The 27,255-nt window shown below is 35.2% G+C and overlaps 1 protein-coding gene across 3 annotated transcripts in view; it reads left to right on the forward strand.

Moving 5' to 3' along the window:
* Positions 1–15,623: 15,623 nt before the first annotated feature.
* Positions 15,624–27,255, forward strand: part of PRKCI (protein kinase C iota) — a 65,215-nt gene continuing 53,583 nt past the window's right edge. The window contains exons 1-2 of one of the 3 annotated variants that reach the window (XM_025046062.1): positions 15,689–15,960; positions 25,500–25,544. Coding sequence is in view for 2 of the 3 variants with exons in the window: in XM_006910824.3 (XP_006910886.1) it covers positions 15,860–15,960 (101 nt within the window). In the remaining variant the exon portion in view is untranslated. Of the gene's footprint in view, positions 15,961–25,499; positions 25,545–27,255 lie in introns of all 3 variants that reach the window. The other 2 variants (XM_006910824.3, XM_025046063.1) reach the window with 2 other exon arrangements.

The following is a 27,255-nucleotide window of genomic DNA, read 5'->3' on the forward strand; positions in this document are numbered from 1 at the left end:
GACATATATATAAGTGCATATATCTTTTACTAAAGATGGCATTGGACCAAACATATTCTTCCGCACCTTTTTTGGCTTAACAATATATCTTTCCATGTCATTGTGTATGGTTTCTTTTTAGTTTTTCTAACATATCAAGCTTTGCTTACCTCAGGGCCTTCCATACAACCCTGGAATATTCTTTCCCATACTTTGTAAATGTAGTTCCTTCTTTCCCTTTAATTCTCTGCATGAATGTCGTTTCTTTGGATATATTTTTCCTGATCAATTTATAGTCCTCTCCACCATTATTCTCTGTCACTACACCATATTTATTTCCTTTGGAGCAGGTACTACAGTTTGTAATTGCATATTTCTTCATTTGTTTTCTTGCCTATTTTTTCTGTCTACACTGTGACTCACAAGGACAGGGACCAAACCGGTTTTGTTCATTAGTATATTCAGTGCCTATCACAGTGCCAGGTGCATAATAAGCTCTCAATAAATAAGTGTTGGAAGATAAATAAACTTGTAATTAACACATTAAAAAAAGTATATCTGATCTTTTCTTCCTGCGCACAGTGGATGGAGTATTGCCTTCTTTTTTCTTTAGTTCTTTCTTTACTCTTAGTTAAGAAACAATACTATACTTATCTTGATTTGTACCTGGAATTTGTTTTAATCAGAGACAACTGCTTTTAAAAGAAGAGTTTATTATTTACAGTTCCCAAAAGTAGGGGGTATATGGCACACGATGCAGAGAGCCACATGGGGAAGTACCAGGGTCAGAGGCAGAAGAAGTGAAAAAGAATGATCCAGAGCCTTTATTGTGGTTTCTGCAGGAAGAAATGAGTGAAGCAGTGAAGGAAAGTCTGAGCAAATTTGAGAATGACAGTTTGAATAATTTTGGCAGGCTCTGGTCTATAGGGGTGGTCTCTAGTTGTCCAATACCTGGCCTTGGGGTGATTTAGGGCAGGGGGAATATCGATTTGGTATGTGAGAGTTAGATGTTTGGGGATATCAGTTTTGGATTGTTTGTTTGCATATAAAAGTCACATTCACAGCTTAGTCATTGGCTATCTCTAGGTTAGCTAACTCCAAGAGGGGCAGTCTCTCTGTCAATAAAACCACTAAGATGTCAAAATACCATAAAATATACCCCCCAAAACATATTTAATACATTTATTACTTTATTTAGGTATTATGAAAGTTTATTTTCTGGTTAAAGTCTTTGGATGAAAGATAAAAATCATTATTACTATGTGGTATTTTAAATACACCATGTACTTATGCAAAGCACAGTACAATATGCATTGATTTCAGAATGATTTGTTATGATGATTTAATGTATATCTAGTTTTATTCAAATAATTTGTATGATATTGCCATATTTTGAGAAATGCTTTGGTTACTCATTTGAAGTAGTTTTATGGAAATAAAATATGTAACACCTGATAATTTTCTCTTACCCAATACCATACTACTTAATCTTAACCTACAATAAATGTCCTCTGTCTTAATATGATATATTTAAGAGCCAAGAAGCAATCTATTCTTTGTAACACGTATGGAATATTTTGTAGGTAATTAAATGTGTGTGTGTGTGTGTGTGTGTGTGTGTGTGTGTGTGTGTGTGTGTGAATCTTTGTCTATTTCAATGCAGAAAGAGAGGTAGGGCTGAAAATATGGAGTTAAAACCTGAGTTTAAGCATTGGTTCTGTTCATTTCCTGCCGGTGCTCTTTGGCAATTCATGTAACCTCTCTGAACACCAAGTTTATCATCACGAAAGCAGGGATAACAGCAATCTTTACCGGATGGACTTTGGGGAGAAATCAATTAATCTAAATGTGATTGTATTTGTCGAAGTTTTATAACTGCGATGTACTATGTGCATGTGTTTACTTTTACAGCAATATACTGCAGAGACATTGTTTTCAGAATAAGAATTCAGAAGGTTTTTTGTTTTCATTGCAATTGTAGAAGTGTTAAAGTGCAAGACAGGCCAGCAGGTGGGGGGGACACTAAAAATTGATTCAGGAAAAGAATAATAATTCGTTGTCTATTTATTTAGTGAAATTTTGGGTTTAAGGGTACTTCCCATCAATGAACTTCAAAGAGCTTTGAAATGTTTATTTCTTTTCATAATATTTGAAGTCAGTTGGGTTAAAGTTGTCGTCATTTGCTCTCTGAAAGGAAAATAAATACGCAGCAAGTTACATAACCTGCTTAAGTCAAAATTGGAACAAAGGCTTTCAGTTTCGCCAAATAGTACTCAGATTGAAAATTGCCCTGCTCCCCATAACAAGTACTTTCTTTTGCTGGACTCATCTAAGGTTTGGTTTTATCAAAATACTTGCTGATGTAAGCAATTAAAATTTAGAAAATCTGTCATCAAAGGATTATTAGCAACTCATTATCAGCAAATAGGCCACATCAAGTGCCTCTAAGATACAGGCCTTAGGTTACACTTAATGAAGTTAAGAATCTGAATCCTCTCCTGAGGTACCAGAGTTACCATTTTTATCTATTCTGGGCCATCCTTTCTTCTGCTTTCATTTAAAGAACAAATATCCCCACATTCCTCTTCTCCCTAAAACTTTACTGATTTAGGACTAAATCCAAAGCTTCTTCCTTGGCTTATGAGGTCCTTATTTTCTGACCCTAAAACATCTTCTTCTGCTTCCAACTGCCTTTATATTGAAGCCTCTTTGAATTTCTCATCATTCAGACACAAGGTTGGCCTTTTCATGGCTCTGCCTTTATACTCAACATTAACTCCACTTAAAATGGCAAAAAGAAGAGATTCCAGGGAGAAAAAGAAGATACATTTGTTGAATACTTATTGAGTGTTCTACAAATAATATCTTATCTAAGAAATAATAATAAGATATCTAAGATATTATATGTACAGCAGACCCATGAAGAGGTATTATTACTAACCATTTTGATGATGAAGATAATTATTTTAGTGGTATTAAGTAATCTGTCCAAGGTCACAGAGCTAGTAAGTAGCAGGACTAGCTTTGAGACCAAAGTCCAACTCCAAAATACATGTTCTGGCCTGTTCCATCTTCAGAATCTCTCTACCCACTGTTGTCACCTGGCATTATTCTTCAGATTCTGCTCAACAGAATCTTCCCTCAGCATTCACAGCCTCTCCCAGATGGAGTTAGCTGCTCCCATAGACCCCTGTTTATACTCCTCTAATAGTACTTACCAGGAATTTGTTTTTAATTGGGGTATAACTCACATAATATAAAATTCATCAGTGTATATTCACAATATTGTGTAACTGTCATTACTAATTCCAGAACATTTTCATCACTCCAAAAGAACCTCCGTGACCATTAAGCAATCAATCCCTATTTCCCCTTCCCTACAATTCCAGCAACCACTAATCTGCTTCCTGTCTCTATGGATTTGCCTAATCTGGACAGTTCACACAAGTGGAATCACACAACACATGGCATTTCGTGTCTGGTTTCTTTTACTTAGCTTAATACTTTCAAGGTTCATCCACACTGTAATATGTTTCAGTACTTCACTCCTTTTTATGGATAAATACTATTCCATTTTGTGGATATACCGCATTTTGTTTATCCATTCTTCAGTTAATGAACATTTGGTTTGATTTCACTTTTTAGCTATTACAGATAATGCTTCTATAAACATTCATGTACTAGTTTTTGTGTAGACATATGTTTTTAATTCTCTTGGTTATATAACCAGAGTGGAATTGTTGGGTCATATGGTAACTTGATGTTCAACATCTTGAAGAACTGTCAAACTGTTTTCCAATGCAGCTGCATCACTTTATATTCCCACCAGCAACATATGAGAGTTCCAATTTCTGCACATCTTTGCCAACACTAATTATTACCCTTTTTAAAAAAATTATTATAGTCGACCTATGGGTGTGAAGTGGTATGTCACTGTAATTTTCAGTTGCATTTCTCTAATGACTAATAATGAATATTTTTCATGGTTTTTCTTTGGCCATTTGTATGTCTTCTTTGGACAAATATGTATTCAAAGCCTTTGCCCACAAAGAGAAATTGAGTTATTTGTCTTTTTATTGTTTAGTTCTAAAAGTTACTTATATATCTGAATACTAGTCCCTTATCAGAGATATGATTTGCAAATGTATTCTCCCATTCTGTGGAATGACTTTTCACTTTTTGATGCTATCCTTTGAAATACCAGCGTTTTTAATTTTGATGAAGTTCAATTTATTTATTTATTTTTATTTATGCTTTTGATGTCAATGTAAGAAACTATTGCCTAATGCAAGGCCGCAAAGATTTACTCCTATGTCTTCTAAGAGTTTTATAATTTTAGCTCTCACATTCAGGTCTTTGATCCATTTTGAGCTAATTTTTGTAAATGGTTTACATAGGGATCAATTTTATTCCTTTATATGTGGATATCTAATTGTTCTAGCATCACTTTTTAAAACAAAAACAAAGACAAAACTATCATTTCCCCAATTGAATTATCTTGGGCCTTATCACGTGTTTTTAAATAAATGTTGACACATATTTGCTACTGTGAGCTCATTGAGGGCAAGTTTTTTTGAATTCCTACTTCCATGTCTATCACGGACTATGATATAGTAAATCTTCAACAAACATGTTCAATGAATGAAAAGCTGATTGCAGATTCCTAGTGTTAACCAACAAATGCCAAGTGCCATAGGCTTGGCTAGGTATTGAGAAGTTTTACACATAAAACTCAAGTCTAGTGAATTTTTCAAATGAAACATTTGCAAGGGGTCCTAGAATCTTGCACTCCTAGACTGGAATGAGTCTCTGAGATCATAGACCTCCTCCTTTGCCAGTAAGGAAAAGCAGAACTTAGAAGGCTAAATAGCAGCCTGAGGCCTATCTCATGTAAATTTGCCAGGGGTGGTCTCTTTGAATTTATATTCTGACTGTTATAAGCTAACAAAGAATTTTTTCAGTTAGTTTTTGATAAAGTCCTTTCCAGATGGAAGACAATGCTTCTGTTTCATACCACACTTATCTTCTGAGATAACTGCTTATCAGAGATTAAAAAAAAATTTTCTCCCATCCTAGCTGTACATAATTACTCCTTTCTGTGATTTTTTAATAGATCTTACTCGCTCTTCCACAAAATTAGCACTCTGTTTTGTACTGCCTATTGTTATGGATTGTTATATAATCTTGAATTGTTATTTATCACAGGTTTAAGAGTGGCTTCCTAATAGACTACTCAAGTAGACACAGGGGGAAAAGTTAGTTTTTACACTTTATTGTATCTACTGGACATGGAGCAGATGTTTCTTGATATTATTTGTGTTTTTAGATCATTTTTTTTTCATTTTTTAAAATAAGCTATTAGGCCTAAGTTTCATTCTGTTTCCCCTTCCATAGATAAGACAACTTACTCTTATGTTCCTCTACTTGCTTTCCTAGAGGAATAGAAAAACTGGAGACCTAATAATAGGTATATGTATGTATATAATTATTATAATATATATGTATATACATTATATATAATGTATAGGTATATATGTAATATATACACATATTAGTATATGTAATATGTATAACATATATACACAAATGTATTACTATGTATATATTTATATATGTACATATATATTTAAATATTCCTTAATATTACTATAAAAAGTTTTCAAAATCTATTAAAAGGATAAAAGAGTTTGGCAAAATTCCCCCAAGAATCCAGTAAATTAACTCTCAAGAGAACTCCGAGTTATAGTTTTGAATTACTGAGTCAGGAAATAGAGAAAGCCATCCTGTTTCTCTTATCTTAAGCTTTCTTTCTAGTTATGAGGTGGAGGAAGGAGATAGAATAATCTAGCCTCATACTGAACAGTGCCTATAGAACATAACTGGAATCTTTGCAAGTGTTTATCTGAGTTAAAATATAAAATTAAGACTAAATAAAAGGTTGCTGAATGAGAAAGAATGAGTATGTCATAACATAATACTTAGTACACTGTTATGCCTCTATGGGAATACAATGAGTCTGTTAATTTACTGTGATAAGAACAAATTATGTGTGGGCTAAAGTGATTCTCTAATAACAATGAATACAGACATCGTTTTAGCATGGGGTTAGATCATGGAAAACTAAAAACAAAACTAAGGATTTTGTAAAGTTAATTTTTAGTTAGTCCCTGTTTCAAATTCACAGCATTTTAAAATTATGCTAAAGAATAAAAAACATTGAAACAATAATGAAATCATTATCATTTCACTTCTCTGGACTTCATTCATAAAATGAGTCCTAGTCTTTATGCTCCTCAAATTACAATCAGTGGATCAGCAACATCAGCATCATGTGAAAGTTGATTTGAAATGCAGAATCTGGGTCCCATCCTAGACTTTTTAAATCAGAATGTTCATTTTCACAAAATCCCCACTTAATTTGTATGCATGTTAAAGTATGAGAGGACTTGTCTAGATGATATAAAGTAACTTCCAGCTAGTAAATTCTACCATCCCACGATTCTAGTTAAAAGGTTGCAAGTTAGGGAAAATGAGACACTTTTTTAGGAGTTGTGCTTGACTTGAGTAAACAGATTGCTCAGCAAGTTGAACTAACCTTCAGGTCACAGCTTTAACAAGGCAAAGAGAAAATAAAGAGTTGCTCAGCGCTTTCTTCCTATCACACTAAGATTAATTTTAGTATTTAAGTGGACATAAAACAATGTAAAACTATTTAAATATTAATAATAGTTTAAACTTTGTTGCATACCTACAATTTTCTAAGTGCCAAAAAGAACTTAAAAGGTAAGATTCCTACTCTTGAGGCATCTAATGAATATGGTAGCTTTGTTTTAAAAGTCTCAGTTTCTGGAAATCATTGTTGATTTATTTATAGGCTGATTTGTAATTTGTCATTAACCAGAATAGGAAGGCATACCAAGCCAATAAAATATCTTGTGCTTAAGTCACAGGGTAATAAGCACAATGTGTGGAGTGCTGTTCTCATTGAGATTATGCCAGTGATTAAGGAGCTAGACATCAATATAGACTGCGAGCTCTGCTTTTTCTCCTGATATCTCTGTGGCCCCTATTTGGGTCAAGGTCAGCACAAATTCCATACAAAAATATTTGAGTCCAATAAGAAGTAGGTGGAGGGGGTGAAGAAATGAGCTAGCCCTCATGTCGGGGGAGAAGGGCTGGCAACCTTATGGGGGAGGGGAGTTCATTCCAGAGGCTATGAGAGAGAACTAGATCGCGGAAGGAGGCCAATGTTAGGGTGGGTGATCTGCTAGAGCAAGGAAAATTTATTAGGTAAGGTTTACATTTTCAATTGAATATACCATTCTCAAGAGCAAATTTTTCATTTCAAATTGAAGGGTAGTTTACATATAGTTGATTGTTATTGGTGACACCATATTTGGTGTGTGAACGTCGTTTAACAATGAATGATACTTCTAAATGAAGTTTCTATATTTTGTTGGAGGCTCTTTCAACATCATTTTACCAGCCAACTTTGTGTCTTTCAGTTTAGCCAGACATAAGTGGGTCCTTCTGGTTTCCAAAGAAGAGGGGTTAGTACTCAGCAGCTGCTGCAATTATTGTCATTTACTGGCACATTTGCATTTTGTTCTCTTTATTAGTATATGTCCTGACTTTCTATTTGGATTGTAACTCTTTTGAAAAGAAAGAGAGAGCATAGTGCTTGGCATCAATTAACCCCATAGGAGTTAATTGTGTTGAGGTTTCTTAGACTTCTTTAACTATTCAGTGACTTTCATTAAGTAAATGAAATGACTTTCACTAAGTAAATTTATAAATAAATTTTATAATTTATTTTATTGCTGACTCTTTTGCTTAATGGAACTATCCACTGATGGTTAATTAAAACAAACCTCTTCTTTCATGTGTGTGTGTGTGTGTGTGTGTGTGTGTGTTTTGTTTGGTTTTTTTTTTGTATTAACAATGTGTTATTTTACATTTTAGTTCAGTCTCAGGAAATCCTTATCAAGTAAAGCAAATGCTTACCCTTTTTCTTATAAATAAGAGGAATGAAGCAAAGCGGTATTGTTCAATGTCAACAGACATTGAGAACTTATTATGTGCTAGATGCAGGGAACACAGAGAAAAAACAAATTATAGTCTCAACCTTATGAAAGTGCCAGCAAGAAAATAAACTATGATACTGCGCAATACATGCTGTAATTAATATATAAGCAGAGTGTAGAGTAGGAGTGCAGAAGAAGAGGAAACATGAAGAGAATGGGTGCCTATCAGCCAGGGGAGCAGAGGTGAGTTTGTAAATGGTTCCTAGAGGAGAGTGGAAGTTGGTCAGGAGTGGTGGGGACTGCGTTAGGGAGGGCATTTCAGTCTAGGCAGAGGGTACTATATATACAAAGACAGGTATATGTGTCATTGGCATCAATGAATGAGCTTTTTTTTCTTTGATTATCAGGGAACCTATGACATGAATTTTAAAGTTATTTTAATTTCAAAGTGAAGATATTTCGTTTCAAAGGCAAAATAAATATAAATATAACAGGCCTAAGCTGTTATATTGTCTGTTGTGTGGAAGAGAGATTGGGGAACTATAATGGAAATAAGTTTATGTGGATGGAGCAAAGGGCGCACCAGATAACTTGAAGATAAAGTTGGCCTGATGTCAATGGGGCAACGAGAGGGCATAAGAGAAAGAAGGAGGAAAAGGAAGTCATGGGGGTATTGTTTGCTATCCATGCTGACTCAGCAAGGTTAATTAACAGGATAAAAACTAAATTCTCTTACTCACCTCAGCTGTCAGGGCTCTCATCAGGAGTTTGGGTCATGTCTTCTGTTCTTGAAGGTTAAATGAAACAATTAATGTGATATTAGGACATGATTACACAGGATCTGGGTCTACTATTTATTATCTCTTTCACCTTTCTCTAAGTAGGTTATTTTCTTGGCTCCACGTTGGGACCAGCACTCTGATGACGACAGAATGAAAGAAATATTGGCCAAAAATATTTTAAATCCCTTAAGCTTGTAGATTTGAGCATTAATTATTTTTTTCCTATTAAAGTTATTGCAGTGAGCCAAAGGCAAGTATAATTCAGCCCAGGGCCCAGTCTTTATCTCCAAAGGTCACAAATTCCCTCCAAATGATCAGGACTTGCAGTTTAAACATTTTTCTTTCCTTTAAATGACATTATCACTTGCTCAGTGTAACCATTGAAGAATTCTAGGTTAAGAGCAGCAGTCTTATCCAAAGTTGAGGCTATTAATAAGTACCATTTTAAGTACAACAGGAGGAAAATGGGCTGTGGGAGGCTTGTTCGCAGTGTCTACCATTGACTTCCCATTTTATAGCATTTAGTTCTCAGTTGAGAAACAGGCATGAAAGATCCAGTAGCAGAATTTATTAGATGATGTAAAGAACAAGGCAAACAAATGTTCATATTTGGTCCTTGCTGCAGGGCTCGGTAGTGATGCTAATTAAGACTGAACATAAAGGTCTGTCTATTCCGATTAGTCATTTTCTTGTTGGAGCAGCCCTGTCTCTAGAAAGAAAGCCAATTTTTCCTAAAGATATGATTAATGTGATGCCAGATTCCTTTTAAACACTTTTATAGACTCCTGTTTTTTTTAAACCAGAGATGGCTCAATATTTTCTAGTATTTTGTTACTAAAAATAACATAATTTCCATGCCTTGATCATTCTATATGCATGACTGTGCCTTATATCTATTTTAATTGCATCATACTGACTTCAAAAATTAATATCAGAGCACTTCCATGAAGAGTTCCCTGTATACTCTCTCCTTAATGAAACAACCATAACTGGTGAAAATTATAAATTGAAAAAATGACCACTGGCTCAGACTGTGAAGCAATTTATGCCCAGGGCACTGTCAAAAACACTGGGGCAATCAGTTGCCAAATAGTGGAAGCTAACAACTGGGACTGATATCAATAAAGGCAAAATAGCCAAAACTTAATAGGGAAATGAGTGAAAGAGACTGTCAAAGAGAACCTGACTAAAACCACTGTCATTCCCCAGGGAAAGGAGAAGGAGTCAGGGTGACAGTGTGCATGCCAAAGCCACACCCGCTGAGGAGAGACATCAGGGGCTACACACTGTGGTGGAAATAGAATTTACTGAATTTGTCTAGCTGAGTCACTAAACAAATAAACAAGCAAACAACAACAATGACAAGCCCTAGAGCCAGTCTGGATCAATCTTCAGAGTTGCTACAATGGAAATGTATGGTCTGAGACCAAAAAGTGATGAGACATGTAAAGAAACAGGCAGGTGGGACCCATACACACAGAGACTGCCTTTTAGTGTTGGACTTAGAAGACAAAGACTTCAAAGCAGCTATTATAAATTATCCTCAAATAACTAAAGGAAACCATGCTTATGAGCATAGATTCAAAACTTCTCACCAAAATTTTAGCAAACTGAATCCAGCAATATATAAAAAGAAGTATATACCATAACCAAGTGATATTTTTCCCAGGAATGCAAGATTAGCTTACATTCAAAAATCAATTAATGTAACATACCATATCAATAGAATAAAGTACAAACCACATGATTATCTCAATAGACACAGAAAAAGCACACACACACACAAAACCCAACACCCTTTCATAATAAAAATAGTCAACAAACTAGGAATAGAATGAAACTTCCTCAACCTGATAAAAGATATCTATTAAAAAAAATCTAGAATAATCATCATATTTGATGGTGAAAGACTGAAAACTATCCATGTAAAATTGAAAATAAGACAAGAGTGTTCGTTCACACTCTTCTCTTTATTCGACATAATGCTAAGGCAATCAGATAAGAAAAAGAAATAAAAGGCATCCAGATTGGAAAGATAGATGTAAATCAGTCCGTATTCTAAAATGGCATAATCTTGTACATAGGAAATTCTAAGGAATCCACCAAAACACTATTAAAACTAATTAATGATTCAGCAAGCTTATAAGATACAAGATATATGCAAAATTAATTGTATTTCTATACACTAGCAATAATAATTAAAAATGAAGTTAGGAAGGGAATGTAAATTGGTGCAGCCACTATAGAAAACAGTATGGAGGTCCTCAAAAAATCAAAAATAAAACTATCATATGATTTAGCCATCCTACTTCTGGGTATTTATCCAAAGAAAACATGAATATTCACTCAAAAAGATATCTGCACCCCCATGTTCATTTTAGCATTATTTATAACAGCCAAGACATGGAAACAACTTGAATATCCATCAATGGATGAATGGATTAGAAAAAAATGTGATACACACACACACACCCCAAAACCTTATTCATCCATAAAAAAGAAAAATATCCTGCCATTTGTGACAATGTGAATGGGTCTTGAGGGTTTTATACTAAGTGAATACCGAAAGACAAATACTGTATGATCGCATTTATATATGAAATCTAAAATTTAAAAAAATAAAAATACAACCTGAACTTATAGATACAGAGAGCAGATTGGTTGTTGCCAGAGGTAACAGGAAGGGGAAGGGAAGAAATGAGTGAAGGCGGTCAAAAGGTATAAACATCCAAATATAAAATAAACAACTCCTGGAGATGTAAGGTATAGCATGGTGATTATAGTTGATACTGTATTATACATTTAAAAGTGGTTAAGAAAATAAATCTTAAAGTGCTCATTTCAAGAAAAAAACCTGTAACTATGTGGTGATGGATGTTAACTAGACTTATTGTGATCATTTTGCAAAATTTACATATACGGATTCATTTTGTATACCTGAAACTAATATAAAATTATATGTCTTTTATATCTCAATTAAAAGAAAGAAAGGAAGGAAGGAAGGAAGGAAGAAAAGAAAGAAAGGAAGAAAGAAAGAAAGGTCATTGGATTGTTTTCTTAGGTTCTTGAGAAAAAGAAAAGAAGGAAGGAAGGAAGGAAGGAAGAAAAAGAAAAGAAGGAAGGAAGGAAGGAAGGAAAGATTCTGATGCTCAAGATGCCACCCTGAGGTTCTGTTTCAACTGGTCTGGGATGCCCCCCATACCACCATCAAAATAGTTTGTAAAAGCTCCTCAGGTGATTCACGTGTGTAGCCAGAGCTAAAAGCCACTGGTGTCAGAACCATTTTCTGTACTTCTAGGCTAAATCAAATTCTAAAACCTCATGAATTAACACACTTTCAAGTAATTATTTCTCAAACAGTTCAGGATTCCAGGCATATAAAATGCTCACTTAGAATGCTAGAATAAAAAGAGAAAAAAAAATGAAATTAAGAAAACTCATTTATAATAGCATCAAAAAAATAAAATACTTAGAAATAAATTTAACAAAAGAATGCAAAACTTATACTATGGAAACTATGAAGCATTGTTGAAAAAATTGAAGATCTAAATAAATAGAAAAGACATTGTGTGTTCATGATTAGAAGGCTATGTATACTATTGACATGACCATATTCCACACACTGCTCTACAGATTCAACAATATCCCTATCAAAATCCCAATTGGCTATTTTGAGGAAATGACAAATTGATCCTAAAATTTATATGGAAATATAAAGAACCCAGAACAGTTAAAACAATGTTGAAAAAAGCAAAGCTGTAAGACTCATATTTTCCTGTTTTAAGAGTTACTACAAAACTACAATAATGAAAACTGTGATTTTTGCATAAGGATAGATATATACAGTTCAATGGAATAGAATCAGGAGCTCAATTTTGGTCGATTGATTTTTGACAAGGGTGCGAGACAATTACATGGGGCAAGAATAGGCTTTTCAACAAACGATGCTGGGACAACTAAATATCCATATATGAAGAAATAAATTTGGATCACTTACTTAATATTACACACAAAAATTAACTCAGTTTGGATCATAGACCTAAACATAAGAGTTTAGACTATAAAACTGTTAGAAAAAAATAGTTGTAAATCTTCATGACCTTGGGTTAGGCAAAGCCTTCTTGGACATGACACTGAAAGCATAATCAACAACAACAAAATAGATACATTTGACTTCATCAAAATCAAAAACTTTTGTGCTGCAAATACCACCAAGAAACAAAACAAAAACAAAAACAAAAACAACAACGATGCACAGAATAGGAGAAAATATTTGCAATCATCTAATAAGGGATTTTTCCCCCCAGAATATATAAAGAACTCGTATAACTCAATAAAAAGAGACAGATCACCCAATTTCAAAATGGCCAAAGGATTTAAATAGACATTTCTCCAAAGGAAATACACAAATGGACAATAAAAACATGAAAAGATGATCAACATCATTAGTCAATAGGTAAATGTGAATCAAAACCATAATGAGCTACTACTGTCACAACCACTAAGATGATTGTAACAAAGAATACAGTCAATAATAAGTGCTAGCAAGGATGTAAAGAAATTGGAACCCTCACACAAGGCTAGTCCAAATGTAAAATGGTATCACCATTTTGGAAAAGAGTTTGGCATTCCCTTAAGATGTTAAACATAGAGTCATTATATGACTCAGCAATTCTTCTCTTAGGTATATACCCAATAGAATTAAAAACATATCTCACACAAAAACTTATACATGAATGTTCATAGCATCATTAATGTGAAACCTATACAATAAAACATTATTCAGCACATATGGGAATGCAGAACTGATAGGCTATGACATGGATGAACTTTGAAAACATTAAGCTCAATATAAGGAGCCAGATATAAAAAGCCATATGTATGATTTCATTTATATGAAATGTCCAGAATAGGAAAATCCCTAGAGACAGAAAATACACTAGTGGTTGCCAGAGGCTAAGAATGGGGAGTTACTGCTAATGCATGTGCAGTTTCTTTTTGGAGGAATAAAATTGTTCTGGTATTAGACAGTTGTCATGATTGCATAACTTTGTGAATGTACTAAAAACTACTGAATTGTACACTTTCAATGAATGAATTACATGGTATGTGAATTATATCTCAATAACGCTGTTAAAAAATTAAGGCCATGCTTTCTGATAATCACAACTAAAAGCTTTCATCATTCAGAAAAGGAAAACTTATTTATATGATGGGATTGATGTAAATTATCAATATTTATAGATTCTTCTTGATGACGAAGTAAGCAATAAACCTCTTCTGAGAAAATGGTTCCCTTCAAGCATGCTGAGGCCAATGATAAAGGATTTTTCAAACTGCTAAGGAATAAGAACCCAAAATAAAAAGGTTTTCATGCCTTACCTTTCTAAAGTCTCACTTCCCATATAGCATAAATCTCCTTTTCTATAGCATTATATAATCTTTCAAATTCGTCACAAGTATACCAAATTTTCCATTAATGCGATTAAATTTTCATAATCTCACTTTACAAATAGTTTATATTCCATAGCTAACTGATTCATATTTAACATGCTGATGCAGGTCCCCAATTGCCAAAAATCCGGATACCAAGTATTTCAATGGGATTTTTATTAAGAGCATATAATCCAAGTTTGTAGCAGTTGAAGAACATCATACTAGGCTGTGTTATAAATAACTCTGATGAGTCGATCTCTCAGCCCTATTTTATCATAGTAAAAAGAAGTTATTTCTATGATTAATCTAACCCTTTTAGCATGGGTTGGTACCATGACTGATGAAGGGACTGGATTTGTGCTACCTCTAATTGCAGTATGTGACAGAGAGCCAGGACCAGTGGAACGTCAGGGCCTATGCTACAAGGACAGATTCTTTAAATCCATGGTTAGCCAGTGTTAACAGAAAAAAAAAAAAATGCTGATTGATGGATTGGATAAATATTCATCGTGCACCTGATCCATGCAATGGCGATAAACTAGGGCGTAGATATGGGGGCCACAAAAGAAGAAAAGTCAGCCTTCCATCGTATCTTCTAGTTGAGTTTCCTCCTTTATTACATTCATTATTATATGTTCTATAAAATAGGCTGTGCTAAGCAGGTAACTGAATTCTTGTTCCGTATAATTGAGATGATTGATGCAATTGGAAGGGAAAATTTATCAGAGAACAAAGTCTAGATCGTGACGAAGCCCAGTGACCTGAGATACCGAAGCTGGATTCAGGATTTCCACGCGGACAGCTCCAGGTACCGTATAATTGAGATGATTGATGCAATTGGGAGGGAAAATTTATCAGAGAACAAAGTCTAGATCGTGACGAAGCCCAGTGACCTGAGATACCGAAGCTGGATTCAGGATTTCCACGCGGACGGCTCCAGGGGAGCGTGCAGGAGACAGACTGTCAGCGAGAGGGCGGGGCGCTCTACACGTAAGGAACCTCAAGTCCCAGAATGCCCCAGGGACTCCAAATCCCAGAAACCTGCACTACAAAACTACCCGAATCCCAAGTCGCAGACCGCGGACGCGACCAAGTTAAGAAACTGGGTGAGATGCCGCAGCACTTGTCCCCTACCATTTTCCCTATAGGGAGAGGGCTATTTTACAGAACTATAGTTACACGAACCTTCGCATTCTCTCAATCACAGCTTCCATGACAAGCCCCCTGCAAGCGTATTTGTTGTGATGATGAGCGTCTTCCATTCACTCTCCCCCTTTTTCTTGCCCTCTGTAGGAATGGTGCAGCCGGGCATTAGGGCTCGAGTTGGATCAGTGGTTGTGTGCCCCCTCCCCCGGAATGTGGGCCTTTGGAGCCAACGAGGTGGGAGGAACCCAGGCAGGGAGGCGTGCTGGGCCCAGGCGGCCGTAGAGGCGGCGGCGGCTGCGGGTGGTGGGAGGAGTCGTGCAGTTCCGGCTGCCGGGGCGAGGCGACCCTTAGGTCCGCGCTGCGAGCGGGGAGAACAGGTAGGGGAGCGGACATCCGCGGCTCCGGGAGAGGCTCGGGCAGCCGAGTCCCGCACCGCGCCCGGCGCGTCCCCGGCACCCGCGGCCTCTGGCGTTGAGGCGGGGGAGTAAGGAGATGCCGACCCAGAGGGACAGCACTACCATGTCTCACCCGATCGCAGGCGGCGGCAGCGGGGACCATTCGCACCAGGTCCGGGTGAAAGCTTACTACCGCGGGTGAGTGTCCTGGAATAGAGGGGTAGGAGGAGAGGGAAGGGAAAAGACCAGCTCGTTTTGGGCTGGAGGAGGAGAGAGTGAGAGGCTAGAGATGTTGTGGTAAGTTGGTCTGGGAGGGAGACCCTGAGGACTCGGGATGGAGACCGAGGGGTCGGGGGAGGAGCATGGAGCGCTCCCAGGGTGTGCAGAACTCCTGGGGATAGCGCGGCTGAGGGTCCAGAGTAGGGTCCGGGAGAGGAGCTTTAGAATAGAGTAGATCCACCTGGTGGGTTCGAGATACTCTCCTACTAAGAAATTTACAAGGGTTTACGTCATTAAGTCTAGATATATTTGGAGTTCAGAGTTGATTTCAAGTGATGCCTCAGTTAACTAAGTTTGCTATGGGTTTAAAAGACAGGACTGCTTCAGTTTGCTGGCCTTTTTGATTTCCAGCAGGCCTAAAGCCTCTGGTTCTCCAAGTCAGGTTTATTTTCATCGCCTACGAGTTAACGAAGTGCATCTCAACATGGTCAGGCTGCCAGTAAATTAGACAGTTATTATTTAAGAGTAAAGTTGGTGCGTTTTCAGGATGTGCATTAGATACTTAGTCTCGCCAAGATTAGGTTGTGCATGTGCAAATTAAAATATTGCGAACGCTTCTTTCTCATTGTTGCTTCAAGGATTGTCCGATAGGGTGAGGTATTGCAAGGTGAGAAGAGGACGAGCCTAGGCACAGCTTGAAAATCTGTGATCCTTACTCGTATTATTACCTAAGTTATAACTCCTTTGATTACCGGAAATAATCCAGTTCTGAGATCGTTGTATTAAATCATATTCTGTAATCAGTGATGTGAAGTGTCCACCTTCCCTTGAATTAAGTTGTGGTTTGAAATTTCTTTGAGATAATTATGTTAGGCACATTAGAAAGCTGAAATGTTATTATGAGCATAAAGGTTTGAAACTAAGGGTTAACAGAAAACCCAGCCGTTTTGGCTTGTCCTACGCTTGTCCAAGCAGAAGTAAATTGCTGTTAAAAAAAAAAAACCTCAAGCACTAGGAGGTTGAAACTGCAATGCATACTTTAACATTCCTGAGAGGATCAGTGAAGATAGCAAACTTTAAAAATGCCTTTCGTTTTGATTTCAAAGAAAATATAAGCCCCTTAATGTCTTATTGATCTGATGTAAGGACATGCTAGTTCAGTTTGTGTGCTGCCATGAAGCCCCTGACCTCTGTGTATTATTAGCATGACTGTATTCAGGAGTAGTTTACAGGAGTTATTTTGGACAGTATCAGTGTTTTTGCTTAAATTTATCAAGGAGGTCTTAGTTTTAAAACAGTATCAAGAAGTGTGTGTAGGTTTCCTGAAAGTTTTTAGTTGTCACAGAGCTGTTTTGACTTGAGAATGGTCAGCTATGAACGTTGCACTGTGGGACAAAAGCTTTGCTCCCTTTACCTTACTTTTAATTTGATAGATGAGATATTTCACTTTAGAATGTGTTCCATTTTATAATGTCAACAGTCCATGAGTTGACAGAGATTGAAAAACAATACGTATTTTTTTTAAGGTGTCCATTATTGACAGTTTAAAAACTAGATTAAAAAAATGCATATACACTCATGGTAAGAAAGTACAAATTGTATAGAGTTATAAAATAAAAAGTTTCCCCAGCTCATCCTCCCAACCTCCAGAGGTAACTACTGTTTACAGTTTATTTTTGGTTCTCCTGGAAGTTGCCTTTTTTGCTTTAAAAGTTATACTTCTGTTTTGTGATTTATCAGCTTTAGATAGTATCTATTGATCCTCTGTAAGATGAGAAATTGGGTGCACACTACCTTTTTTTCTTTTCCTGGTGCCTCTCGATTTTTGATAAACTTATTTTTGGTTCAACAGTTTACTTTTGTAACTTTAGATAATATACATTCTATTTTTAATTGTGAGGCACTCATCATAAATTCTTGACTTATTAAATTTAGATAGTTTCCAATGATTCCAACTATGAAAGACGAAGAATCTAGCGCTTCTTTCTTTTTTCCCCATTTTTATTAGTTTGACAAATGTAAATAGGCCTAATTGGTAAATTTAAATCATTGTGAGTTTCTCCTTTGCAAAGAGATCAAAGTTGCTATATTTTAGAAATGCTTTATCATATATCTTAGTTTATTGCTCCAATTATTGAAAAAAAGAGACAAAATAAGGATATATAACCTGTTTAGTGCTTGACTAAAAGTTCTCCCAAGACATTCAAGTTAACATTTTCTAGCACCTATGAATTTTTGCTAAGGAATGAAACAACCCTTTGCTCTTTAGTGCTTTTAATTTAATATAAGCTTTCTAATAGTGCTTTCATTACAAGACTCATTTAAAGACAACATCGGTATTCTAAATTGTACCAGTTTCTGTCTTCTGAAATGAGATCTGTTAAGATTATATGTTTATTAACAATAGTCTAAGCTGATGGTTATGATATTACAGTCAGCTGCTCATTACTACAGATGAAGCTAAAATGAGTCACCAGTGAGGATAGTTAATAAACAGGTCGGCTAACTAGAACACCTACCTGATTTTAAAATAGAAAATCCTTCCTCTATCAAGAAATATAAGGACAATCTGCACTGGGAAAAGTTTTTTTTTTTTCCTTCAGATCTTCTGAATGGCCATTATCAGAGAGTTTTCCCCTATTCCCTTTTAACAATATTTCTTTCCAGTGAATGTTGAACCTTAGAATAGCAGCATCTTTTAGTGAATAAATTGCCCTTTCCTTTCAAAGATGTGTATAGTGTTATAATTATGTTAAATTTGCTTTTAGTGTAAATGTGATGTCTTTCTAGATATAGCAGACATTTAATTAGATTTTTTTTTCTAGTTTTGAAGCAGGAGATTAATAGCATTGAGAATTTGGTTTTATTGAAGACCCCCTAAGAGTACCTGTCTCACAGCCTGTACTCCTCTTTGCTCACCACGGTAGCTTGTCAGTGAGTGGCCTTCCTTCTTAAATCATTACCTAGTGGTGTTAGTTTGGAGGAAGAGAAACAGGTTTTGTTGATTAGTTTGGAGGAAGAGAAACAGGTTTTGTTGATTAGTGATAGATTGCCATTGTATGTGATTATCCTTTTTTAAAATTATTTGATATTTTGGAATAAAATTTAACAAGAAAATGTCTTGACTACTCTTTTCTTTACATTATAAGTGTATGGGAAACTGCAAAAAGCTTGTAAAAAATGCTTTTTAAACCACTGCTGTTAAGCAGTTATGATAATGCAGAGGATTCTTTGTTTGCACATCTACAAATAAAACAATCGTTAACTTGTACATTTGGAATGTATAGCTGGTTCAGTGAAGAAATGGGCAGGATTTTTTTTTCACTCTTAACAAGTCTTGACAAGACTTGTTTTTAAAAGTATTGCAAAATAATTTTAGTGATATTCTTTAGTAATGGTTCTAAGTAAATAAAAATAATATATTGAATTGAGGTTGGGGAAATGTTAGTTATTGGTCCTGGAGCTTCTGGCATGGCACCTAACTATAGGGTAACTGATCCATAGTTTCACCAGAGAGAAAGGACATGGTGGCCTGGTGCCAACAATCAAAACCAAAACAACTCTCAGAAATTTGAATTAGATATCATGGAGATAAGTTGCTTGTTAGCAGCGAGGACTAAAGCTGAGAGTTGAGGGAGAGGCTAGTGAGGCTGGGACCAACCATGTGCAAATTGAAGGTCTGAGGAAGCAGAGGAGACAGAAGCAGTGCTCTACAGAAAAATTCTCCCTAGAGGTCCATAATAGCTTTCTAATACAACTCTCAGCCTTCTTTTTAAGATAACTTGAATGTTTGTTTTTTTTTTTATGGTTGAAATGAGCCTAATTAAAACGTGAATTTTTAAAACTCCAATCTTGCTTAGGATTTCACATTTTACTTAAGTGTGTTTAAATCCAGTTTAATAAATGTTGTTGAACACCTACTGTAAACCAGGCACCCAGTACTAGGTGGGCACAGAGGATGTAGAGGTGGATAATACAAGGCTCTGCCCTCATGGAACTAAGAGACCTGTAGGAGGAAAGACATAGAAGAGTTAATAGGTGTGCGTGCGTGCATGTGCTTGTGTGTGTGTGTGTGTAAGGTACTTGCAGGATGGATATTGAGGAGGAGTTTGAGGTGAGGGAAGCCTTCCTAGAGGATAAAATATTGGAGGCTTTTAAAAGATAAATAGGTTTGCCCTGTGGATGGTGATGTTGGGTGGGGCACTGTCATTCCAGGCATTGCACAACTGCATGATATGTTTGAGGAATTAAGATCATTTTAGTTGGTAGTCCCATATGCATGCCTTATTAGGACACAAAGTGTGAAGTGGAAACTGATGAGAAGGCTCATGATGAATGTTCGCAGGCACTAATTCGTGAAGCCTCTTGAATATCCTATACTTTGTGCTTCAGACTTTTTCTCAATGCTGAAGGTTTTAAGAAAGAGAGATGCATAATTAGATTTTCATTGTAGGATGAACACTCTTGGAACCAGTATGGGAGATAAATTGGCAATGGATAAGACTAATTTGGAAGCTTTGGAAGTAGTCCAGGTGAGAGTTTCTGAGGGGATGGAAAAGAGGATATGGATTCAGTGGCGATTTTAGGTGGTAAAATCAATATGGATTAGAGACTGATTGCTTATAGGAAAGGGGGTGGGTTCTGACAACTCGTAGTTTCTTATTTGAGAGAGGTTAGGGACTGTAGAAGGAAGGTATTTGTGGAATGGGCAATTCTGAATTTTGAGCTCAAGGTGCTTTGGGAGCATCCAGGTGGAAATGTCCAGAATTAATTGAACAGTCATTGTGTCCTGGCTCTATGTCCCAAGCACTGTGCATGACAGCTAACCTGTACAGGCATGTGAATGATAGAAACCAAAACGCCACTAGTGGCCTAATATAGATCACAAAAGCAAGGCACTAAAACATTTTAAATACAGAAATATATAAAGTGGAAGGTTCCCCCTGTCGCCTCCACTTCCTAGGGGGTAGCCACTGTTAATAGTTTGGGATATACATCATATCTATAAGGATAGATATGTATACACATAGACACACCCATTTATTTTTCTAATAAACAGGTTCATACACAAGTTTCTGCAACTTGATTTTTTTCATTCATGGTCATCTTTCCATGTCAGGATAGATGATAGATAGAGATAGAGCAATCTGCCTTTTTCTTTATAATTGTTACATAGTATACTACAGTATCCTTACACGATAATTTATTCAATCCTTTTTTCTCATTGATGAATATTTAAAGTTGCTTTCATTAAATCACTATTTCAAATCACGCTGAAGGAACTTTCTTGTTTTTAACATACATTCTTACAAACATGGTCAAAGATATGCCTGTTTTAAAACTTGGCAATTGTCCTCCAAAAACTTAAGAATTTACATTCCCAACAACTGTATGGATGAAGCATTTCCTTTTGCTCTCATTGCATGTTATCGGTTTTTTAAATTTTGCCAGTAAGATTGGCAAAAAATACTAACTCTTTTTACAAGTATCTTTTTATATATTATTGATCATTTGTATTTTTTCTGTGGGTTGTCTTTTTATGTCTGCCCATTTTTTCTCTTGGATTTTTTTTTTTATTAATTTCTTTGAAGGGACATTGACATTTTGCTTGTTAAAAAAGTTGCCAGCAGTTCTCTAACCTGTTGCTTGTCTGGAGTTGCTCATTTTTATTAATCAAATCTGTCCTTTTCTTTATGGCTTCTGGGTTTGCTTTCTTTGGTAGATGTGTTTCTCATCTAAAACTATTCTATTTTTTCTTCTATTAATTATGCAGTTTTTAAAGTGATCCTCTTTTCAATAAATCTGGTATTTGGAGATTTAGTTATTTGTGGTGTACTGATACAACTTAATTTTTTTGAAAATGTACTTGACTAATACTAATATTGAGTAGGTTGCTCTGGCAGTTTAAGTTGAACTGGCCACATTGTTCTGATAATTTCTCAGTTAATTGTCTTATAGGTAAATGATGTCATCTGTAGATAAAGATTTTGCTTCTTCTTTTCTATATAGCTCATTCATTTTTCTTAACCATTTGGCTAGGTTTTCCAGACAGTGTTGAATTTTAGCAGTGATCGATTATTTAATGAAATATCAATAGTTAGAAAAATTTGATAAATCATCTTCAAAGATATCCAGTCTCCTTTCTTCCTTTGAAGTATGTTAAAAATCATAGAAACTTTTTTTTTTTCCGTTAGAATCTTGTAATGTACCCACATGTTCCAAGAACTGTGATAAGTGTTTGGCATTTGTTTTTATTTAATCTTCACAAAAATATTCAAAGGTAGACATCATTATCTCTATTTTATGGATGATAACATTGAGCCTTAGTAAGCCACAATACAAAGCTGAGTCCTACCCTTTAGGGAATTTTCTGTTTTCCTTTTTACTATATCAAAGAGGCTTTTTAAAATTACTTTTTTGTGTTATTGTCATAGTCATATTTCAGTTATTCTTTTTGAGTCACCTTTCTATCTCCTTGATTATTAAGAAATAGAAGTTTCTTTATGACTTCTATAATTAACAATTAATTTGAAGGGTAATACTTTGAGAATGTATGAATATTCTATTCCTCCAAAACTTCTTACCCAGTGATTTTACCATTCATAGGTAATCCTGCCTAAATCTGTTATATTGGTGATTACAAATAAAACTTTTTCTGATTACATTTAATTGAGGAGAAAAGCTTATATTGAGATAACAGAAGGGCTGACTGTGATTCTTTTCCAGGTATATTCTGAAAGTAATTAGTCCTAAGGAAAAATGTTTGATTCCATTTTTTGGAACATAGTAACATTATGAATGCTTAAAGCAGTTTGTCTTCTGAAGCTCAATAACAAGATTAAAAATGCTTTTTTTTCTTTTTTAAAAATTCAGCTAAAACTGTGTCTAAATTTGTCATTTTGGAAATCTTTGTGTTGAAGCAGACTCTATTCTTTCGAAGACCGGTGGTAAGATAATTTACACTAACACTGAAGTTAAAACCAGAAAAAAAATATCTTTCATACATAATTCGTTTTATACCTTTAAAATGTAATATCTTTATTTTGAAACTCATTTTTAGTTCGGGTACTATAAGGATCTTGTGATTGTGGAGTGTATGATGCTTTCCCAATTACTTAGAGAAGTGTTTATATAAAACTCCCTTAAATATTTTAGTTCCTGGAACCTAAGGAGTGGCAGTTGATAAAGCATGACTCCTTCATTGAGTCTCTTTAGGAAGTATGTACTTAAGTTTTTTAAAGATTACACAGATGTTTTAAAAATATTTGTATCTTTCGATAAATATTTTTTAGCTCTTGAAAAATAAGATTTCTGAAAAATCCCCATTGTTTATAGACAAGCTTACATGCGTGTTAATTTTAACTCCATGTGGACCTTGATAAGGAAGTCATAATTCGAGGATGTCTGACCATACTAATTTCTTTCCCCTTGCATTCAAAAGTGATAACGCCACACCTATTCTTTGCCAGAGAAAGTCTGTGGGAGCCTTTCCTTCTTTTCTGATTTCATTCTAAAATATGTTACTCAAAACCCTTACCCCCTCACACTAGTAAATCTGAGGGTATTCTGAAAGAAAAATTGCTTTAAGGTAAGCAGGTTCTCCTTTAATATCATTAGAAAAATAAAAGGTTTTCTGTTTTTATTTTTTAAATAAAAATTTAAAATGTTTAAAACAACTTTTTATAGAAGTTATTCAAAATTTGTTTTATATTTTATTTATATTTATTAGAAAGTAAATTTTATCATACTTTTACATGGTAGAAAAGGTAATAATTTATACCATTCAGAAGGGTCTAAGTACAAAATACATCTTTTCATCTCTAGTCTTGCCCCAATCCCCAGTTCTACCATCCAGTGTTAACTACTTTAAAATTTTATTTTGTTTTATTATAGCTGTCGACCAATATAAAAGATGAGAAATTTAGCACTTCTTCATTGCCTCCTTCCTGACTATTTTTAGTTCTCTCGTGGTTAAGTACAAAGCTTAAATAATACAACTCTTATTTTTCTTTTTTATTTATCATGTGGTAAAAAACAACAACAACAACTATTAAATTTACCTACCATCTTAACCATTTTAAGTAAAGTTCAGTAGTTAGTTAAGTATAGTTCAGTAGTTAACTGTATTCATATTGTTGTGCAACCAATCTCCAGAATTTTGCATTTGCAAAACTGAAACTCTATACCTGTGGAACAACTCCTTATTTCTCCTCCCCCCAACACCTGGCAACTACTGTGCTTCTTTCTGTTTCTATGAATTTGACTACTGTAGATACCTCATGTAAGTAGAATCATACAGTATGTGTCATTTTGTGACTGGTCTTTTTCACTTAGCATCATGTCTTCAAGGTTCAACCATGTTGTAGTACAGGCCAAATTTCCTTACTTTTTAATCCTTTGTGTTTATATATCACTTTTTGTTGATGGACACTTGGGTTGTTTCCACCTTTCAGCTATGGTGAATAATGCTGTCATGAACATGGGTGTCCACATATCTGTTGTAGTCTCTCTCTGCTTTCAGTTCTTCTGGATATATACCCAGAAGTGGAATTGCTGGATCATATGGAAATTCTGGTTTTACATTCTCACCACTTCTGCACAAGGCTCCTATTTCTCCACAACCTTGTCAACATTTGTTATTCTGTTTTTTGATAGTAGCCATCCTGATGGGTGTGAAGTGATATTTCTTATGGTTTTGATTCGCATTTCTCTAATTATTAGTGATGTTGACTATCTTTTCATAAGCTTGTTGTTCATTTGTATATCCTCTTTGGAGGAATATTTGTTCACGTCCTTTGCCCATTTTTTATTCAGGTTATTTTGTTATTGTTCCCTGCTTTTATTTTTAAATTAGTAGTTTTAGATATTGACTCCCCACTAGGAAAGAAACATTTTTGATTTCACACTTCCTTTCACTTTCTCTATATCTTGATTTTTTCCTTTAGTAATTTTTACATTTTAAATGTTTATAACATCATTCTTTTCTTTAACTTGTAGATTTTCTTTAAAGTGATTTTAAAAAGCATTTACAATGAATGCTTATGTAAGTATTATACACTTGAGCCAAGCAGTGTGATTAGATGCTTAGAGAAAGAAAATTAATCTTGTGTCCATAAAATTTCTCTTTTTAAAGGGTCCTCTTAACTTTTTTTGTTTGGGGCCAGTATGTTTTCTGGGTCAATTTTATCTCATTTGTTTTCAGTCATCTAGGACTTTCTTTTATTTTATGATCTGCTGCTGGTGCCTTTTTTGTTTTTTAAGGCTTTGATAATTTGTCAGTGGGCCCTTAGGATGAAAGGTTGTAGATGTGTGTTCCCCCTACCGTATTAAACAGAAGCATCTGTGTGTTGTTTTTAGAAGTTTGGATTATCTGTATCTCTCTAATGAGGTTTTACTTCTATTTAAAGTGTTATATGAATACATAATGTTTTAAAAATTTATTAAGCGTATAGAGTGGCTATTCACTTAATCCATTAAATCCTTATAATACCATATGAGATATTATTTCTATTTTATAGATGAGGAAATTGAGCCACAAAAAAGTAACTCCTGTTACATAGCTGGTAAGTGATAGAGCTTGGATTCAAACTCAAGCATCCTATCTTTAACTTTCATGGTCTTAACCATTATACTGTGGCTACATCTTATATGCCATTCCTCATGCTTTCGTTAGAGTCTAACATGTGACACCTCCCTTGACTTAACATATATTAACAGAATGTCTACTCTGGACCAGACGGTGCTGCAGCTATTGGTGATACAGCCATGAGCAAAACAAAGTGCCTCCTCTCATGGATTTTATACTTATTTGGGGGAGACAGACTATAAAATATGTATAATTTATATATGCTAACAATGTATTTTCTCTGAAGAAAAGAAAAATTAGCTTCATGTACTAAAGTAGGGTAATTTAGTCTCCAAAACAAGGATTACGTTTTTCATTAGCCAGTCTCTTAAAAGTGAGATTGACTGTTTATATTCATTATGTTTTTGTCAAAAATTATCATCCGATAATAGCTATGCATTGAATGGATACTGGTGTGGAAAGTGGTTTCTCAGATTAGCATGTAGGAGGTTTATTCAGGAGTGCTCTTGAGACTTACAGCTGTGAAGGGAAGAGAAAGGAAGGAATCACACTTAGGTCGGAAAAAAATCAAGACGCCCTAAAGTTTCAGCAGAAACCTCAGTGGACCCTCCAGGGAGTTCTGAAGTTGAGTTGACACTTCAGAGCTTTCTGGAGTCACATCTAGGACTTTTATTACCCCCACATCTAATCAGTTATTGGTTGTGGGCTGCTCTAGGAAGGGTATGTGACCATACTGAGGAGTCAGATCTCTGAAAGAGGCTGACAGCTGGGGATTGTTTACTGGTAGCACTCTCAGCGGTTGATGTAATAAATGTTCCATTGCTAATGGGGACTGCTGGGGGTGGTGGGGTAGAGAGGGGGAAGGTCCAGTCATAACATCCACCCAAGAATCGTTAAGAGATTTGGATTTGAATTCATAGTCTCTTTCCTAACTGAGACTCTCGCAAATATTCCAGAGTTAAAAGTGTTTTGCTTTTTAAATCTGTAAAATAGGTTTGTATGTCTCATTTGATGGTTATTTTGAGGATTATATAAGGTAAAGTTTGTTTAGACATCTGGAACTTAATGGAACATACTAAGTATTTTATAAATGTTTATAGGCAAAGGAAACAAACAGTGACGTTTCTTTGTCAAAAGTGTTTTTTCTGGAAGATTGGTTTCTCCTATAAAATCTACATTCAGTTAAATATTTGAGTCCCAGTTATATTAATAGTTATATGCATATGCTAAAAAGTCAAAGAATTTTTGTTTTCCAGTGTATAACTTAGTTGAAGATGTGTTATCAGTATATAATTAGTTAAATAACAAAAGATGGAACAGAAGATACTTGTTGAACAGTTTTAGAAGTAGAGGACATTGGGCTTGTGTGGTTGAAAAAGTTTTAATGGAAGTTGATGTTAAAGTACCTGTTGAAGATTGATTCCCACCTCCATCCATAAACTGAGTCTTAAACAGAGGAAATGTTGGGATTAAAACTTGGATCATCAAGGTCTTATGTGTTGGAGTTGTGAGTAAACCAGATAGATGTCTGCAGGAGAGTATTTGTATTGGGAATGGTGGGATCAAGTTGAGAATAAAGATTAGAACCAGATTATCAGGAGTTTTAAATAGCACACAGAGAGCTGGAATTACAGATTTAGGAGACCCCCTACATAGTGATAATAGTTAAAACACTGAATGTGAATTAG

The sequence above is a fragment of the Pteropus alecto genome, unplaced genomic scaffold (genome assembly GCF_000325575.1).
Source record: "Pteropus alecto unplaced genomic scaffold, ASM32557v1 scaffold33, whole genome shotgun sequence".
NCBI classification, from domain to species: domain Eukaryota; kingdom Metazoa; phylum Chordata; class Mammalia; order Chiroptera; family Pteropodidae; genus Pteropus; species Pteropus alecto.